Raw genomic sequence first — 19733 nt, 5'->3', positions numbered from 1 at the left:
CAATAGAAATACTATCCTGAAGAGGATGCCACCTGGGTGGAGGACAATACTCTATGTAAACATCCCCACTTTCTTTTGTAATAAAGGATTAGGACCATAGAAACATGAAACGGGAAATGGGAATGGGAAACACGAACAAGGATGGTGATAGAGACGCCAAACATAGGTAAAGGGGACGTGGGAACGGAAACGGCATTTAAAAAATCAAAATTCATGAAAAATATTTAATATTTCACTCATAATCCATGTGGAGTGTTAAAACCAAGGCATATAATCCACAAAGACAAATCATTTTAAGTTTTAACTTTAAAGATATCATGCATCATTCTAAAACTAGTCATTACAAATCGAATTACAACTTACAATGCTCAAGAGTCAAACTAATCAATTATAAAAAGCATAATGCATATGCCATAAAACAATAAACAATGAACTTAACTTTAAAGTCTAAGTTGAAATAACATGCCCATTGCCAAAAAAACTTAAAAGACTCTAAAAAAACATGCTCATTGCCCCAAAAAAGACTATAAATATGAAGTCTAATCTCTAGACTAAGCAAAATGCGGCATGCCAAAATAGCCCAAAGGGCAACTACAAGACTGCAAGTACAAATATAATGTTGGCACGGCACAACAGCCTAAGTGTCACACTGTCATCAATGATCATAATATCATATACAATGTACATGTGTCATGAGACTCATAATCAGCAAACTAAATATCATGAGTAAATTAAATCAAAGATCATCATCATGATATAAGGCTGCTCTAGCTACTCCTTAAGTGCCAACCTCATCATCATGTGTACCATGAACTACTGCATCTCCCTCAGCATCAGCATCTGTCTCCTCTTCTTGCTACATCTCCCACTCTGTGAATGGATCAAGCTTTGTTGTCATTCTGTTACATCGCATCCTAAAATTAGCACTAACAAATACCAAATCGTTTGCCCTCTCCACACCAAGACGGTTCCTCTTCTTTGAAGCAATGTGAGTGTATGTACTCCACAATTGCTCCAAACAAGAGGAGCTAACTGACTCACTCAAAATACAAATAGCTAGTTGCTGCAACTAAGGACCATCTAAACCATAATCCTCCCACCACAAAGCTGCCCCAATCTTATAGTAATCCTCCTGTGCATCCCCACAACCAAAAGAATACCAAAAGGTCCTATAACATGAAAGCTAGTCTCTGATCTTTCATCCAGTGCCATAATCAAGCACTAGACGAGACAACATAAGTCTCCATGCATCCATAGCCTCAGTGTCATTCTCTTGACCCTTGCCCTAGAACTCAAGATCCACAAAAATGCAATTGCATACATGGTGAGCTATAGGAGTACCACCTCATCACAATGAAATGGCGTATCTTCTCATATACCTCATCATTTGGTGCTAACTACTGTAGCTTTTCATTCAGCCTATCCATAGCCTCATATACCTTTCCAATGCAAGGTTGCATAGCATCCATAACCCTCAATAAATGCACAATAGATAATACCATAGCATCTATCCGCTTTACATCATCCCAAAAAGCAAAGTTATTTGCTTTCTCCAAGCATAAGATACTTGTAGGAGTATCTACGAATGTTAATGAGGTGAACTCATCACTAAGAAATAACTACCTCAAGGCACCACTACATTCTCTTAATCTGCCTAGCATCAATAAGTTAAAGGCAAATCTGGTATCAAAGTATTTTAAAAGTGTCTTCTTCAACCACAAAGAGAACTATTGGCGAAGAAATTGGTGATTCAAAACAAAGCTAACCATTTGAGCTCCTTGCTCTATGACAGGTGCAATCCATAACAGGTTAGCAGTATCCTTTAGTAGGTTATTCAAGCAATGAGCCATACAATATGAGACTGTAAAATGCGGATAATATCCTTGGATAATAGCACCTACTGCCCTATTTGTGAGCTCTTCATCTGTAACAAATTCCACAACATGCTCTGGGCTAATAAGCTCAATACCTGTAACCCACTCTGCTGCAAGTACATCTGCCGACTTTCTTGTCCTCGATGCATCATGTGAAGATATGAAATACATTTCCCCACGAGAATACACAACCATGCCATGAATGGATCGCTGGCATGTATTACTCCAACCATCAATAAATCAATGAAACTCTATTTCCAGCCCACATGCTCTTTCTAGTCACTGTTGCTTGCTCAACAAGGCACTTTTTCTTGTCGAGCAAAGTGGTGTGTAAGGTCTCTGATGATGGAGATACATACCAAGAGCTATGTATCCACCTCTTCATTCTTCTTGGGATCACAACTAGCATCAAGTGTGCTCTGTCTACGTGCAACATGTGGCACTGTTGATGCCATGGCCAATGTAATGCCTGTAGTAGGTGTGGAGGTAGCCCTTCCTGATATTGATCCTACTCTAGACACATTTGATAGGGATGGTGTCACAAAAGCTGCAGGGTTAACTGCAACGCGTCGTGGTCGTTGACCTACCACATGGTCACGAAGCTCCCTTTGCTTCTCAAGGGTCACATTAGGACAAAACTATAACTTTGAATTTGGCTCATGTAGGAGATGAGCTTGGACCTAATTATGCATAAGCCGAAACAAGTGGCAATTGGTATTCCATATTCTAATATTTAAGTAGCTTAGAAAAATTAAAATCAATAAAATTTAAAATAGAAATGCTCGGTTCAATGGATTATCTTGTTTACTCTACTAGTTCGCTTGTATGGACAAAGCTTGCAAGCCCATGGTCGAGATCCTCCACCACTCAATGGATGGTCACCATTTACTTCTTCCCACCATGACCAATCATTGGACCTTCTTCCTCCATCACTAGCACGACGAGTGGGGCAGGAAGATCAAGCAATTTCAAGCTGAAAACTGAAATAAAAATGATTGAAGAAAAGCCAAAAGGACTGGCTGTTGTGAAGAGACTCAAAAGAAGGAAGAAGGCTGGAGAGTGAGGGAGAAGTTGAGTACTTAGAACTTAGAAGAGAGAAGGGAAAAGGAGAGAAGGGAGAAGGAAGAAGAGAAGAGAAGAGGAAAAGAGAGAGAAAAGGGAAGTAGATGAAGAAGGAAGAGGGAAGTGGGAAGTTGGAGAAGAAGGAAGAGAGATGAAGAGGTGATGGTGTTGGCAGCTGCACACGGACGGGGGCAGCAAACCGGATGTCAGATGGGCTTGCAGCTAGAGCAAAACAAGCAAGCAGGAGCGAAACGAGGCGCAAGGGTGGGGGCCAACTAAGTAAGTGGCATGCCACGTGGTGTTCCCTGTCCGAAACGAGATAGGAAACGTTTCACAGTTTGGGGACGCAATTCACAACGGATTCACGCCAAGGATGACGTTTTAGCATGTCGGGGAGCAATTCTAGTTATTTCCTATTTCTATGACTAGGACCCAATGAAATCTTAGAAAGTACTTCATGTGATGTAATAAACGCTACACTTGCAATAAGAATTGCTTTGTAGTGGCTATTCTACCTTGTCCCATCGATGGTTTCTAATCCTCAAATTCTATGATCCCCACTTATGCTAGAACCAACAACCCCTAAGACCCCTTGAGATGAGGACGTCTCGATTCCTCTAAGGAGAAGAAGATGTTACGCCCCGCACTGGCCAAAGAAAAAAAAAGATCCCATGCGTAAAGGGACATTAAGGAGAGGAGCTAAAAAGGTTACTTGGACCTTAGCAAATAAGGGGAAAAAAAAACAAAAGAACAAATCATCAATTGGTTGAGAAACGAGCCAAGTCGCCACCACCTCCTCTCGGACTGATCATCACCGTCACCACTGATACGAATTGCCCCTGCTCGATATCACCAAAGCCGCTGCAAACCCCACAAGTATGCAATTGAAGAACTACCTCGAGCGCATCAACGAGAGGAAGGGAGAGCTCTACGATGGTGAGACAAGGAGAGGAGGAAGCCGATAGCCTTAGTTAAAAGCTATAGCCTTAGTTAAAGGCTATAAAGCCTTAGCTTGAGCCTAAGGCTTAGGCTAGCGGTCTTTTTGCCGCTCGCCAATTGTTATTACACACACACACACACACACACACACACACACAGAAGAAGAGAAGAGGTGGAGAAACACAGACAAGGACGAGGAAAAAAAGAGAGGAGAAGAGGAAGAAAAAATAAGAGGATAGGGGATGAGAAGAAAAGAAGAGAGAAAGAGATAGATGAAGAGAGGAGGAGAATAGAAAGAAAGAGAATGAAAAAGGAGAGAGAGAGAGTGAGAAGAAGAAGAAGAGCAAGAGGAGGTTATCGTCAACCACCACGAAAGAGTACCACTCCAGCTTGTAAAAGACTCGTCCACCCTTTGTGCCTCTAGTACCCGAGGAACGGGCCCCTTCTCTCTACGAAGTCTCCGTCTCACAAGGAATCCACCTAGCCGTTCAGAGTTCTAATCAAGATGAAATTTGAAGCTAGCATACATGGACTCCCTACTCGCGATGGCCCCAGAGAGACGATATTCTAGAGCAGGGAGAGCAAGAGTTATGAATACGATTATGAACGTGAACACACCATCGCACACAGCACAAAACCAAGTTCTTTTGTAGATTAATGATCATAAATAGAAATGTAAAATAAAAGAGTTTCAATATTCAATGAAGAAGTTATGGCTTAATAAAAATGGAAATTCAACAAGAAAAAAAATATTAGAATAAGTAGGGGTTATTAGTTTAGAGTTTAAGTTCTAAAAGGTAGGATAAATTGCATGATAACACAATGCATTGAATAAATTCTTTCTAGTTGCATATAAACAAAGAGCATCAAATATATCAATTTTTTAAAATTTTTATTCAAGGAGGATCATTGGAAGAATCCATAACAAATTTTAGTAGGAATTAGAAAGCAAGAAGTTGTATCAAGAATATTTCTTTTTAGCTTTAGAAAAAAGTGAAAATTTACATCAAGAATATTTCTTTTGTATTCCAAATTCATAAGTATAAACAATTATTTTCTTAGTATTTATAAATCATATAAACATAGAGAAATAGTTTTTCTTGGCATTTATACACCATATAAAGTAAATTAAGATAATTAAAGTAGAAGATTAAAATTGTTGATTAGAAATACCCTCTCTAAAGAAAATTCCACTATAGTTCATTAGAAATTATTAAATCAAGTACATAACTATTAGAACCTAGGATATTCGAATCAATTCACTTTGCCAACATGACAAAGTGAAATACGAGTCCTAGGTCATGAAGGAACCAAAAGGACGATATAATTCTCCTTTGAGAAAAATAAAAGTCTAAAAACTTCTAGGGAAAATACTCGCCTTGTCGACTCTCGTAGCTTCTAAGGTAAAAATCATGATTCCAAGGTTCCAATGTAGTTTCCACAAATTAGGACAAATTTTAACCATTTTCTAATATATAGAAGTCTAGAAAAACAGTCAAGACTCATAATAAGGTCAAACAACCTCAAAAAGGGGACTTAGAAAAGAAAAAAATAAGAAAAATCTGAAGGGAAACTAAGAGAAAACCAAGAAGCTAGAAATAGAACCAAGTTGAAAAGAATTACCGCTAAGTTAAGATTTTGGCCTGATTGCCTCCCTATTTGTATAGAAATATTGCTTAAGGAAGAATTGTTTGTGCTTATAACGGTGTATACAAGTTTAACTTGATAAACCTAGAAAGTTGACTGAATTGAATCAAAATCCTAATATACTAAGTTTGCAACAAGATAAAAAGGAAAGCGCACCCTACAAATCTCTTTTCCAAGGGGGATTAGCTTTGTTGCGTCAAAGAGTTCGAACCAACCTCGATGACGAGAGGTTGCTCCGTAGGGGAATCCTTGAACAAGAGGAGTTAAGAGTGCTAGGGGGGCTCTGGCCAATGAACTCTTAGACTCCTGGGAATTGTCCAAACCCTATGAGACTCAAGATAGACTTCCTAAGGCCCCGATAGTAGTTAGGGGCAAAAATCTTGGAAAAATAAAGGCATTTGTGACGTTCTTGCATATGGACAGAAGGTGAAAACTTATATAAGAATCCCTAATAAATAAAGAAGCTATTTTTCAAAAGATTGTTTTCATTGTTTGTGTGCTATGATTTAAATTACATGAACAAACACTGTGACAAAAAGGATTAATCAAGGAAGCTGATTTTATGTGTACAACTTATTTGTGTTAGGTAAGTAGACAACTAAAACTACCCAATCGAGAAAAGCAGGAGGGTGTGATTCCTGATGAATCCACCCTAAGGTAGAGTGATCTCGATAAGCTGAGAGCTTCTTTACAAATTCAAAGCGTGTAGTATAGGAAATATTGATCCATAGAATCAATCAAAACCTTGACTCCATATTGCTTTAGGAGAACATAGTGAGACTTTGCCTTATGGGCAAAGGGATCGATGTACTCATACTCCCCCTCGTTTCTTACTATTCTAGAACCAAGTGCAATACGAGTCGGCTTCAATTCGGACAATCTAACACAGCAGTTGCTCGAAGACCGACGCTAGTAAACCTGGATAGGTGACCCTAGTTTATTTAGAACCTAAAATTCAAGTTGATTCTCATGGGACCGAGACCTTCTGTTGTGAAGTGGACTTGAGTCTCTAGGCAACAAACCTTGTATTATTCAAAAGAATACTAAGTGGCATCACCTAGAAAATCATCTCGATGGATCGTGTCGCTAAAAATCTCTCAGAGTGGGCACGTCACAAGTATGCTAATGTTTTTCCGTCCAAGCTACCTAACAAACTTTCACTGTCTCGCGAAACCTTAGACTATAGGATTGAAACATTGCTCGGTAGTCATCCCATCTCTCAACAACCTTACAAGTTTAGTCCGAAAGAGAAGAATGAGATAGCTAGGTAACTTCAAGACTATTTAGCTAAGGGTTTTATTAAAACCCCAGTAAATCCCCATGGGAGATGTTGTCCTTCTCACAAAAAAAGAAGGATGGCATGATGTGCTTTTGTGTTAATTACAAAGGTCTCAATAAGCTGACTATGAAAAATAAATATTTGTTGCTCAGGATGGAGGACCTTATAGATCAGCTTTGTGGTGTGTAATATTTCACCAAAATCAATCTAAGATTCGAATACCATCAAATATGGATTGCTACAAAGAATGTCCCAAAAAATATGTTTTGAGCACAATATGAACATTATTAATTTTTAGTCCTACCTTGTGAATTAACCAATGCTCCTGCAACTTTCCAACAAATAATGAATGATTTATTTTGTTCTTATCTTGAAAAGTGAATAGTCGTTTTCCTCAACTACATTCTTGTTTATAGTAAGTCATTGGAGAAACATACCAAATATTTGCATATCGTCTTAAGAAATTGTTTGCCAAGCTATCTAAGGGCAAATTCTTTCATACAGAGCTATTGTCATGTCTTCTCAATTAATAATTCCAAAAAGGTGCGAGTAGTGCTCAATTTACCTATTCCGAAAAACATAAGACAAGATATTGAGCCTTTTCAAAAATTCATATATGACTATATTTATATTATTGAACCCTTGACACTTTTGCTTAAGGATATTTGAAGCAAGAAGAAGTATGTTAGTCCGTGGATTGCTTAGACTAGTCAGCTCAATCAATGTTTTCAAATATTGAAACGGCTCATTACCACTGCACCATTATTGCAAATTATCAATCTGAATAAATCTTTTGAGATTCATACAGATGGAAGCGACTATGTTTTAGGTGCATCTTTTATTAGGATGGCCAACTTATCGCATTCGAGAGTTGTAAGCTCGCCAATACCCAAACACGTTATACCACCTAAGAAAAGAAATTATTAGCAGTCATCCATTAACTTAAAGTATTTGTACAATGCCCAATTTATTACTTGAACAAACCACTATTCATTGAAATAACTATGTGATCAACACGACCACCATGGCCACAAGGCGAGATGGACAAACCTTGTGCAAGAGTTTGACTTTGAAATTCACTATAGGAAGGGTGCAACTAATATGGTTGTTGATGCTCTTAGTTGAATTCCTGAAGTTCCGCTTCGTGCTTCCATTTCAAAGCTTACTCCCTTCAATTGGTATTAGAGCCATCTTCCTCGAGAGCTCGTGTCATAAGGACATATATTTTTGAAATCTCACTTAATATGTGGATTAATTTTTAATCACATGATTAAGTAAATGTTGCACATGTGAGGTGCAGCTGGGGTCAGAGTAAATTTACAAGCCCAGGACCCGAGAAAATCATGGGATGTCAAAGGCAAAAGTTGCTATAAGTCATACCGCACAAGTACTTGGTGGTATCTGGTACCAGTTGTAGCCTAGGTCATTCATTTGGCCGTAAGCGTCACTTGGTGACACTAGAGAAGTGGTGTTTAATGGTATCTAACACTAATATGATGGTCATAGATGAAGCAAGGACACTCGGGAATGAAAGTTGCCTAGCCAATTTAATTATTGGCCAGTCAGATTATTTTTCAAGGCACCAAAATAATTATTAGATTAATTTTCAGTATTTAAAGACTGAAAATTAATATTTAATTATGAATAATGCTAGAAAACCATTTGAAGAAGATTGCCACTTGTCAAAAATGCCCATGCAAGACTGAAAAACGTCTTTAGAGGCTAGAGAGAGGCATTTCTAGTGTATTCAACCTGCAAGAGAGAGGGAGGAGATGCTACTGGTCTGATTTGCAACCATTGAAGGACCTTCTAAGGCAGCCAGGGGCAAGAGAAGACCAATGAATAGCAAGTGACAGCATCTACAGGCTGTTAAGATAGAGCAGTAGCAACAAATGACTAATTTTCTTCAGTTCTTTGCCTCTACAAGCTGTCGAGACAGAGCAGCAACAAAAATGTCAGATTTTCTTCAGTTTTTCACGAAGAAAGTCTTAATTTTCTCTCTCCTTAGCATTTTCTCTCATCTCCCAGCCTTGCTTCGAAGATTACAGCATCCAGAGCACCAAAGGTCGAGAAATTTCAAATTTCTATGTTGTAAACCCTAATCTGCAAGCAAAAATTAGGGTTTAGCAGCAGCCTCGGAAAGCATGCAAAAAATTGAAAGCTCCAAGACTTGGATTCAATAGGGCTGAAGCTATTTTTAGCCTATTCAAGTGGAGAGACCAGGAAATCATAGAATTTGGGGCATTTTTCATCTCCATCGAAGCAGGTGAAGGCCAATTGATTGCCAAATCAAGGGCAAATCAGATTGAAGACTTGCTAGTCATTTTGGACAGCAAGGGAAGTTGGAATACCGAAAGGGGCGCCAGTTTTGGGGCCAACAGGGTGTCCAATGTCCAAGATTATATGGTAAAGTGCGCATTTCAATTTTGTGAATTTGTTGATTGCTGTAAATAGTACTTGATCAGGCCATTTACCACCCTATCCGAGAAGAAAGGCTGGTTACATGGTTCCATTGCCGGGATACCACTCAATCCCTTGATTTTATGGGCCTGAGGCACCTGATTGCAAGCCAAAGCTTTGTGCTAGTGCTGATTTTTAATCTCAATTGAGAAATTACAGCAATGTCTTCATACAGTGAGATGGACTCTAGCAGTGATGATGCCTCTCAGTATGCACATTCACATGGGAATGAAGGAAATGCAATGCTTAACCTTGGACAAGGCTCAAACCATGGACAACAAGCTGAAAATGTTGCTATTGGGCAAGATGCACGGCCGTCAAGGCATACAAAGGCTGATGACTAGTAAAGTGAAGAGGAATTTGATGACTACTTCAAGAATCGGACAAGGACAACAGCAAATCTCTTTGTTGAATTGGCAAAGGATCCTCAATTTACCCGATTTTTGAATGCTCCAAAAAAGGACAGCAAAGGCAAAAAGAAAAAAACGTCTTCTACACCTTCGGGACAGCAAGATGCACTGAAGATAATGCCAAACCCTTCATTTGAAGCTCCCAAAGATGCTAATGAAATAAAACAGTCGGTACCTATGGGGCAAGAAATGAAAATGCCAGGCCACCACGGAAGTGCCAATCCAATGGATTTTGGACAGTCGGACATGCATGCTATGATGGGGCAGCCAGGATATTTTGGTGGAAGCACGATTTTTCATGCTATGGTTGGACAAGGACTACATACGGGAATGTACAGCACAAATCCCTATGGTATGCAGCAACCAATGCATGGTGTGCAAGGCCCAATGTATTCGGGTATGGCTGGAAATATGCAAAACCCTATGTATGGCAGCATTAGCTTGATGCCTGGGGCACAAAGTAGCATATTTGGTACTGCATCTACACCCCCGAATGCTTATGGGACTCAAGGAATGAATGTTGGTCATGCAAATGCTCCGTCTGGCGTTGGTTTTGATGTAAATTCAGCAAATGCACCCTTTTTGCAGCAGCTAGAGTATGACAACTTGACACCCAAAGGGGTAGCAAAAGACTATGATGAGGGTGGAAAAGCAATGAAGTTTGAGCCCTTCAGCGGTGTACAAGATAGGCTGAAAGCTTTGACTTTCATTCAGTGGTTTGATACAACCTATTCAAGGGAGAACTTCACAGAGTCCTCGAAGATTCGAAAGGCAGCCACTTTCTTGAAAGGGAATACATTACAGTGGTGGTCCACTATTTTGATACAAGGTAGAGCACCGTCAACGTGGGTACAATTCAAGCAAATGTTTGCATCGAATTGGTTGACAAGTACCTTTGAGATGGACATCATGACAGCTTGGAAAAAGCTGGATGCTAAGGAATGTAAGAATTTGGAGCAATATAATAAGAAGTTTTGGGATGCATTGCTGCCTATTACTTCTTATCGCCTCATACCGCTTCATGAGCAAGCGGAGAAATATGTTTGTGGGCTGCCTGAAGGAATCAGGGATTTTTGCATTAAATCCATCGTGTCTAGCATGTCTCAACTCATAGAGACTACTGTTACAGCCGATACTTTGTTGCGTGGGAAGGATTCGGGCTTCCTAGAGAGTGAGAAGAGTAGGGAGAAGCCGAATAAAAAGTTGCTTAAGGCTGAGAAAAGGGGCAGATCTGAAAATCAGCCTGAAAAGAGGCCAAAACAACAAAGAAAGAGCTCGAAAACATTGGCACAACCTAGGGAATTGATGGCTGCAAATAAATATTTTATTTATGAATAGAAGGGACACATTGCAAGGGACTGTCCCAATAGGCAACAAGCTGGAAAATCAGAAAATCAAGGAAATTCTAAAGGAAAGAAGCCTAAAACATCAATGGGATTGGTGCCCTATATTGTTAGTGATTAGCACAATGATGATGCTATTGAGTTATGCAGAGCATAGGGCAAAATTAGGGATCAGCATGCACTAATTTTCTTTGATAATGGTGCACAAGCCAACTTCATCTCTGTTGACATGGCTGCCCATCTAGGCATCAGAGAGGATGAGATGGAACCCATGGGGGAAGTTGGAATGGCATGTAAAGGCCATGCAGAGTCCGTCACACCACTCATTGGAAAGCTTCAATTGCATATACAAGGATATGTGGACAACGAAGAGTTCTTCATTGCTCCACTTGAGGGTTGTGATGTATTGCTTGGTATGCCATAGTGTCACCATATGCATGCAGTGATTGATTCTCGTGTAAAAAAGATCACTATGTAGCACAAGGGAAAGGTACTCACACTTCATGTAAAGTTAAAAGGTGAATCTGTCCCTGTTGTATCTGTAGCTGCCATTTCCAAAGTAATGAAAAATCATCTTTCAGCATACTTGGTTTTTACTAAGGATAAAGATGATAGTGAAAATGATGAGAACATGTCTAAGTTAGAGAAGGATCACATGTCATTTCTGAAAATGTATGCTGATTGCTTCTCTCAATCACTTCCAGGGCTACTATTGCCTAAAAGGCCAAAAGGTCACTTCTGGTTCGTCACCAAAGTACAAAGCAAGATTGGTTGCAAAGGGATACAAGTAGGAGCATGGAATTGACTTTGATGAGATTTTCTCTCCTGTAGTCAAGATGACTACATTGAAAACCATTTTAGGCTTGGTTGCAGTTAAGGATATGGAGCTTATACAGATGGATGTAAAGACTACATTTTACATTGTGATCTGCATGAGGACATATATATGCAGCAACCTGAAGGGTTTGTTGAACAAGGGAAAGAAAAGATGGTATGTAAACTCAAAAGGAGTTTGTATGGGCTGAAACAAGCACCAAGAGAATGGTATCATAAGTTTGATACATTCATGCAGTCCCGAGGCTTTTATAGAAGTCAAGTGAATCACTGCTTGTACACCAAGAAGGCAGCCGATGGCAGCCTAATTATCTTGGTTTTGTATGTTGATGACATGCTGATTGCTGGCAAGGATACTCATGTCTTGGATTCATTAAAGCAAAGTCTTCATGGTAGACTTAACATGAAGGATCTTGGTGATGCAAATCACATTCTTGGCATGCGAATACTCTGAGATAGGTCGACAGGCTTACTCTATCTATCTCAGCAGGAGAATATCTCCAAGGTTTTGCAGCGTTTCAATATGGAGGGGGGGAAACAATTGGGGTTCCATTGCCTCCATATGTGAAACTCAGTGCAGAGAACAGCCCTACATCTGATGATGAGAAGGCTGAAATGGCCAAGATACCATATGCTTCAGCTATTGGCAGTTTGTGTTAGCAGTCATGTTTGTCATGCCTTGTCATCTCCTGCCTGTGAGCCTCAGTCTGAGTCAGATGAGGACTTTAGGAGCTCTGACTTGTCTATCACTTGTTTTGACGGAGGAGGTAGCTCATTCTAGAGCACTCAGATGTGCATTTCCCGGGGCAGTTTCTGCATTCTTCAGCCTGCCTGACATTGCTTTTGCAGTGGGAGTGGTTAGCAGATACATGGCAACCCCTAGCAAGAAGCATTGGGATGCAGTGAAAGGTATTATGAGATATCTCAAAGGCACAAAGGAGTTATGCATCTGCTTTGGGAAGCAGAAGGCATCTATTGTTGGCTTTACGGATGTAGACTATGCTGGTCATGCGGACTATAGAAAGTCCACTTTTGGGTATGTGTTTACTTTCACAGGAGGAGCAATCTCTTGGATCTCCAGGCTATAAAAGTGTGTTGCATTGTCTACTACAAAGGCAGAGTATGTGGCTACCACTGAGGCATGCAAGGAGGCTTTATGGCTTTCACGTTTGGTGGGAGACCTTGGCATCACAGAGTTACCTGTTCTCCATTGTGATAGTCAAGAGTGCTATCATGCTAGCACGGAATCCTGTCTTTCATGCAAAGATAAAGCACATACAGCTGAAGTACCACTTCATTAGAGATGTACTTGACAGCAAGAGCATTGAGCTTGTCAAAGTACATACAGATGATAATCCTGCAGACCTTCTCACGAAGGGTCTTCCAGCAGAGCGGTTTGCTCATTGTCGGCGATAGATGATGGGAGTTGGATAGATATATGTATTTCAGCTTTGTACATGCCTAGACTTAGCTGATTCTTTTCTCCTCTTAAGACACATTGCCTTTAGGTGGGAGATTGTAGGGAATAAAGGCCCTCATGCCTTTAAATATGCTCCGGTGTAAACACACCCGTAGCACTTGTACTTACACATATATATCTATCTAAAAAACCTAAAGGTACTGACTTGTCATTGTACCTACAAACGTGCTCACTCTTTGCTATTGCTCTCTCACACACTCTCTGTCTCTCTGCGCGTAACGACTGACTATCTCGATCTTCGTGCCTAACCTGTCACTACACTAAGGATAAGATCTTTGAGGCTGATCATTATGTGGAAAACTTGGATGTAGCCTATGCAAAGATAAAATATGCGCTTCAAAGATCGCAAGAAAAGTAAAAGAGGGCAGTTGATCGCCACAAACATGCTTTGCAATTTACAAAGGGTCATTATGTATTGCTGCATTGTGAAAAGGCAAGGCTGAAAAAGATGAAAGGAAGAGAAAGATTATATCTGAAGTTCAGTATGAGATACTATGGGCCCTTCTAGGTATTGGAGAAGATCTGCGATGTGGCATATCGGCTGAAATTACCTCCACATTGGCGGATACACAATGCCTTTCATGCCACTTTGTTGAGGCCTTTTCATGGAGATGTGCCAAAGGATATGTCTGCTGAAATTCAACCTAAGGTTGAGGAGTTGGATGAGGTTTTGGTACCCGAGCAGATTTTGGCACATGAGGAAAAAAAAGTAAAAGGTAAAGTTTCCACGAGATACTTGGTGAAATTTCAGAATTATTCACCAATGGATGCCAAATGGATGGAAGAGGATGACTTGGCAAACCATCCTCAGTTGTTGCAGCTTTACCTAGATGCCTTTCAGTTAGAGTCAACTTTAGTGGCTCCGTCAGGTTTAGCAGAGCAAGGGTCCGAAATATTGCCTGATACTCAAGGGGGAGGTAGCACTTCCACTCCTTCAATTATGGATAACTCTCGTATGTAGTACATCTCAGATATATTCAAAATGCAACCAAGGTACTGTGCTGACAATATGTTTGCCATGAGGTCACTACTTAGTGTACTAGTCACTGTGAGATGTATGCAGATGAGTATGAGTTTCACCCAAGCACTAGAACTATACTTTTGCATCAACTTATGATCAATTTAGTATGAATTTTGCCTCAATTTTGAGACAAATATTGATCAATTTCAAGTCAGATTTCGATCAGCTTGAGGACCGTTTATGGTCACTTTTGGGATCAATTTTTGCACTGATTGCTGGTCAGTTTTTGCAATGAGTTTGTGATTAATTTGAGGTCACATTTGCAACAGTTTGTGATCAGTTCTCAAATCAGCAAGTGATCAGTTTATGATCAAATTATGCTAAGTTTTCACTAGTTTACATCTAGTTCCATGGACAACAGCATATGTTATGATGCCATTGATGTTTTAGCCATGATTTATGCTTGGTTATGCTATACTATGCTATGGCCTGGTTTTGCTAGATAAGTTGAGCTCATGAGAAATAGACATGTCACATGATAATTTGGCGGTTTTTGAGATTCATTGTGAGTCTTATGTTATGTTTTGATTGGTTGGTAATTTTCAGCAGGTATTGGACATATGGAATGGTTGAGCAACAATATGCAATGTTGTGTTAACTATGATGCCTTGTGGAAATTCCAATCCACTATTTTGCTTTTGATGCATTTGGCAGTGCAATCGAGGACGATTGCAAGGATTTTAAGGGAAAGGACTGTCGTAAGGACATGTATTTTTGAAACCTCACTTAACATGTGGATTAATTTTTAATCACATGGTTAAGTAAATGTTGCACATGTCAGGTGTAACTAGGATTACAGCAAATTTACGAGCCCATGACCCGAGAAAATCATGGGATGTCAAAGGCAAAAGTTGCTCTAAGTTATGCCGCACATGTACTTGGTGGTATCTAGTGCCAGTTGTTGGTCTAAGTCATTCATTTGGTCGTAAGTGTCAGTTGGTGACACTAGGGAAGTGACGTTCAATGGTACCTAACGCCAATCTGATCGTCAGATAGCACAGAGACACTCAGGAATGAAAGTTGCCTAGCCAATTTAAATATTAGCTAGTCATATTATTTTTCAAGGCACCAAAATAATTATTAGATTAATTTTCAATATTTAAATACTAAAATTTAATATTTAATTATGGATAATGCTGAAAAAATCATTTGGGAAGGCTGTCACTTATTATCAAAAATGCCCATACAAGATTGAAAAACGTCTTTAGAGGCTAAAGAGAGGCGCTTCTAGTGTATTCAACCTACGAGAGAGAGAGGAGATACTGCTGGTGTGTTTTACAGTCATTGGAGGACCTTCTGAGGCAGCCAAGGGCAGAAGAAGACCAATCAACAACAGGTGACAGCATCTATTGGCTGTTAAGACAGGGCAGCGAGAGTAAATGACTGATTTTCTTTAGTTCTTTACATCTATAAGCTGTTGAGACAAGGCAGCAACAAAAATGACAGATTTTCTTCAGTTCTTCACGAAGAAAGTCTAAATTTTCTCTCTCCTCAACATTCTCTCTCATCTCCTAGCCTTTCTACAGCCTTGCTCCGAAGATTACAGCATTGAGATCTCCAGAGGTTGAGAAATTTCAGATTTCTCTGCTGTAAACCCTAATCTACAGAGCAAAAATTAGAATTTAGTAATATCCTTGAAAAGTGTGCCAAAAATTGGAAGCTCCAAGACTTGGATTCAACAGGATTGAAGCTATTTTTAGCCTATTCAAGTGGAGGAACTAGCAAATCATTGAATTTGGGGAATTTTCCATCTCCACCAAAGCGGGTAAAGACCAATTGATTGCCCGAATCAAGGGGCAAATCAAATTGAAAACTTGCTGGTCATTTTGGACAGTAAGGGGAGTTGGAATACCAACAGGAATTGGAAGAATCTCATTATACATCAACATCTTCTTCAATTAAGTTAAATAAATACCGAAAGGGGCGCCAATTTTGGGGCCAGCAGAGTGTCCAATGTCCAAGATTATATGGTAAAGTGTGCATTTCAGTTTTGTGAATTTATTAATTGTTGTAAATAGTGCTTAATCAGGTTATTTACCACCCTATCCGAGGAGCCCCGACCCAGGGCAGCTTGTGGAAAATACCTTCAGCTCACAATTTTAATGGCAGCCATGGCTCAGCTTGAAGTGGTATGTATTATTGCTTACTTAAATCCCACCTTGTCAAGGTAAGTTTTGGAGCTTTATTGAGCTCCCCTTGAGTCATATTGAACTCAGCCCAACCCTGGCAATGGTATTGTGATTCTAGGCATCATTTGAAGATCTCAAAATCAGCAATTGACTCACAATTTGTGACAGTTGGCTATCATATAGTTCAAGACAGCACTTACCTCATTGTCTGAAGGCCACTTATACATCTCGAGATGTCTATTTGATGTGTGTGTATTCACTTTGCATAGTGTGTTTACTACATTAAGCATTGTATTCTTCATTCTTCATTTCCACCTTCATTATCTTTGAGTTACTCTTCACCTCTGAGTTCTATTGTTATCACCTTTTGCTTTGTCATACATTTGTGTTTATCTTCTATGTTCAAGTATTTCTTTTCACACAATACCTACAAAGCTGCAATTGTTAAATGTGCCACTTCTTACACATACTTGGGAGGGGCCCCACTTCTAGTAAGGCAACATTAGCACAAGGACTTGCAGCACTAGATCTTTAAAGGACATGCTCTCAAATGCAATTCTGGAAGCCCAATTCCAAGTTATGGCTTTTTGACACTATATTCACACCGATTCATGATATGGAGTACAAGTATGACATAACAACATCAATACAATATATTCCAATAGACAACAATGTACATGGAGAGGACAACTATAAACAGCAAGGCTGCACTTACATGCATGTGCTCGTCAATTTTAAACTGCATAGTAGAGCTAGTTGAAACAAGAAAACTTCAAAAGGCTTCCCATAAAAGATAATCCTTGAACTAGATGAGTCATTAAAGACTAAAGCAAGATTGTGCTTCAACAAAAGTAGACTTGGCCAAGCCTCTTACTCAATTTTGTAAGCATCTATTGGTAGAAAATCCAAGCTGTCTGCACGTGATGCACATATGTCTCAAAAGAGTTGGCCTCCTTAAAATATTGCATGCATTGCCAATAGGCTATGCTCACTAGTAAGATAAATTCTAATGAGTCACCATGGAAATCCTTGTTCAAAACTGTTGTTCAAGAAATGATACACAAGATTGCGAATATGCTTGCTAGTAAGCGAGTAAGCCCGGTAGTATTGTGTGAAAGGCCACACACATAAGGGGGGCGAGTTATCTTTTTCCTAAAGATTCTTTTGCCTCGGTTCAATTGTGGTAGCCTCTTACAGCTGTGGGGAGAAAGTGAGTTGAAGTGTCTTACCATGGTAAGACTGGGTTTTCAGGACATGTGGCTGAACCTCATTTGTCTTTTCTAAAAACGTGACTTATTTTTAACCAAACTCATTTGTCTTTTCTAAAAAGGTGGCTTATTTTTAACCAAAACCATGAGCTTGATGTGAACCCAAATTACTAACTGAGCTACGGTTCATAAAAGTTGGATTGCAGCCTTCTACCACAATGTATCGTGCGCAAGGGTCATGAGTAGAGAGGAGGGCCGATAAGAGAGACCATTACTTTATGTGCCCAAATGGAGGAACAATTGCTACTTCCATGAATTATTTTATAGACATCCAAAGGTAGGGGAGCATCTTTATCGAGAATTTGGGTGCAACAAAGATTTGAAGCGATGTTCCTCTAAGGCTAGAAAATGATGAACCCCAACATCCTTTTCTGTGAATGATTCCAAAATTCACAAGGCAGCGTGATATCTACAGGCAAAAGGAAAGCACGATCAGATGCTTCTGCTGTTTGGCACGACCTATAAATGACAAGATTCCTGCAGAAGGATGATTGGATGCAGTTAAAATTCCCGCCAATGTCTATAGGGTCAATGCATACTTGTTTACAAGTTGACGAAACCCATGTCAAGCAAGCTATTCCTGCCAGAACTATACGCAAGCTTCAATTAACCTTCCGATTGAGCGCCCTCTCTCTCTCTCTCTCTCTCTCTCTCTCATAAGAAAAGTGGAATTCTAAAAATTGAAACATCCGGTCTATGCAGAATCGATGTATGAAGAGAAACTTACTGTCAAGATTGTCAGCAAGGGAGGTCCCAGGGAAAGAGTCAGGTCCTGCCCACGACATCCCCCTGTCGAACCTCCTCCTCTGCGATTCAGACCAAAGCACACCAGTCCAGACACATGTCCTGCAATGAGGGATTTCGGCATGCAATTCCTTCTCTGATGATGCCGCAAACGGGAAGCCCGGCTCTCTCTCTCTCTCTCTCTCTCTCTCTCTCTCTCTCTCTCTCTCTCTCTCTCTCTCTCTCTCTCTCTCTCTCTCTCTCTCTCTAGAGGAATTAAACCTAGTGCAAATACACAGTGAAATCAACCCCCTGATCCTTGTATCCTGGTCAAGTAGAAGGAACCCATCTTGCCAATCTCTGTCCCTCTCTTTTTACTCTGTGCAGCAGCAAAAACCCACCTCCAAAACCCAGCCCACCTTTCAATGGGAGAACAGCAAAAATCAAAGGCAAAAGAAAATAAAAGAAAGTAAAGAAGGAAAGAAGAAAAGATAGCTGGATGGAAAGAAAAGGATTTTGCTGCAGGCTAGCCGAGAGGAGAGAAGACCCACCCCTCCGAAGGGGTTACACAACACAACAAAATAGTAGAGCTTCCCCTCATCGATTCACCATCAGTCTCTCATGTTGGCCGGTTCTTATTTCATTAGTTGCTCTTTTTCTCCTTTTTTATTTGGTTTATCATCCCCCTTGTCCTACCTAGAGGGAATTTCACATCGAGAGAGCAATTGAATAAAGCCCTTGTCCAAGAACCACCCATTGACCATGCTGCAGGATGGGGATGTTCATATGTGTGTCTTGATGTTTCATAGATCAATCTGTGTCTCACCCTATGATCCTAATAAGATGGTTTCACACTAATAGGATGCCATCAGGCTAGAGCAGATATCAATAGAATGACTTATCTTGCCTAGTGACTTTGTTCGCACATGTGTCTCAACATCTCATAGCTCAATTTTTGTCTCACCTTGTGATCCTTGTAATATTGTTAGGCAATTTCACACTAATAGGATACTATGGATTTGGAGTAAATATCAATAGAATGACTTATCATGCTAGTGACTTTGTACTACTTTCAGATAGCGAGCATGCATTATGCACTTTATGTCGAGCCAAGTATTGCTTTCTAGGTTTCTTGGAGTTCATTTTTAGTTGATGTGAATTGATGTTTTTACCAACTCACTATTGCACTTCCAAGGAAAAATGTAAAAACAAATACGTTTTGCAAATCTCTGAAGGAACTCTAATTTCCTTTTTTGCAAAATTC

The 19733-nt window shown here is 39.9% G+C and overlaps 1 protein-coding gene across 2 annotated transcripts in view; it reads right to left on the bottom strand.

Annotated features, from left to right (window-relative positions):
• LOC148010606 (sm-like protein LSM1B) overlaps window positions 1-19097 on the bottom strand; it is a 53907-nt gene extending 34810 nt beyond the window's left edge. The window contains exon 1 of one of the 2 annotated variants that reach the window (XM_087671182.1): window positions 18474-19097. In XM_087671182.1, coding sequence (XP_087527308.1) covers window positions 18474-18531 — 58 coding nt within the window. In that variant the 5' untranslated portion in view covers window positions 18532-19097. The remainder of the gene's footprint in view (window positions 1-18473) is intronic. The other variant, XM_087671181.1, reaches the window with a different exon arrangement.
• Window positions 19098-19733: the final 636 nt, after the last annotated feature.

Source organism: Lygodium microphyllum, chromosome 29 (assembly GCF_053477565.2).
Source record: "Lygodium microphyllum isolate KBCC chromosome 29, Lygodium_microphyllum_v1.1.10, whole genome shotgun sequence".
Lineage (NCBI taxonomy): Eukaryota > Viridiplantae > Streptophyta > Polypodiopsida > Schizaeales > Lygodiaceae > Lygodium > Lygodium microphyllum.
This window is presented reverse-complemented; position numbering and strand designations above follow the sequence as displayed.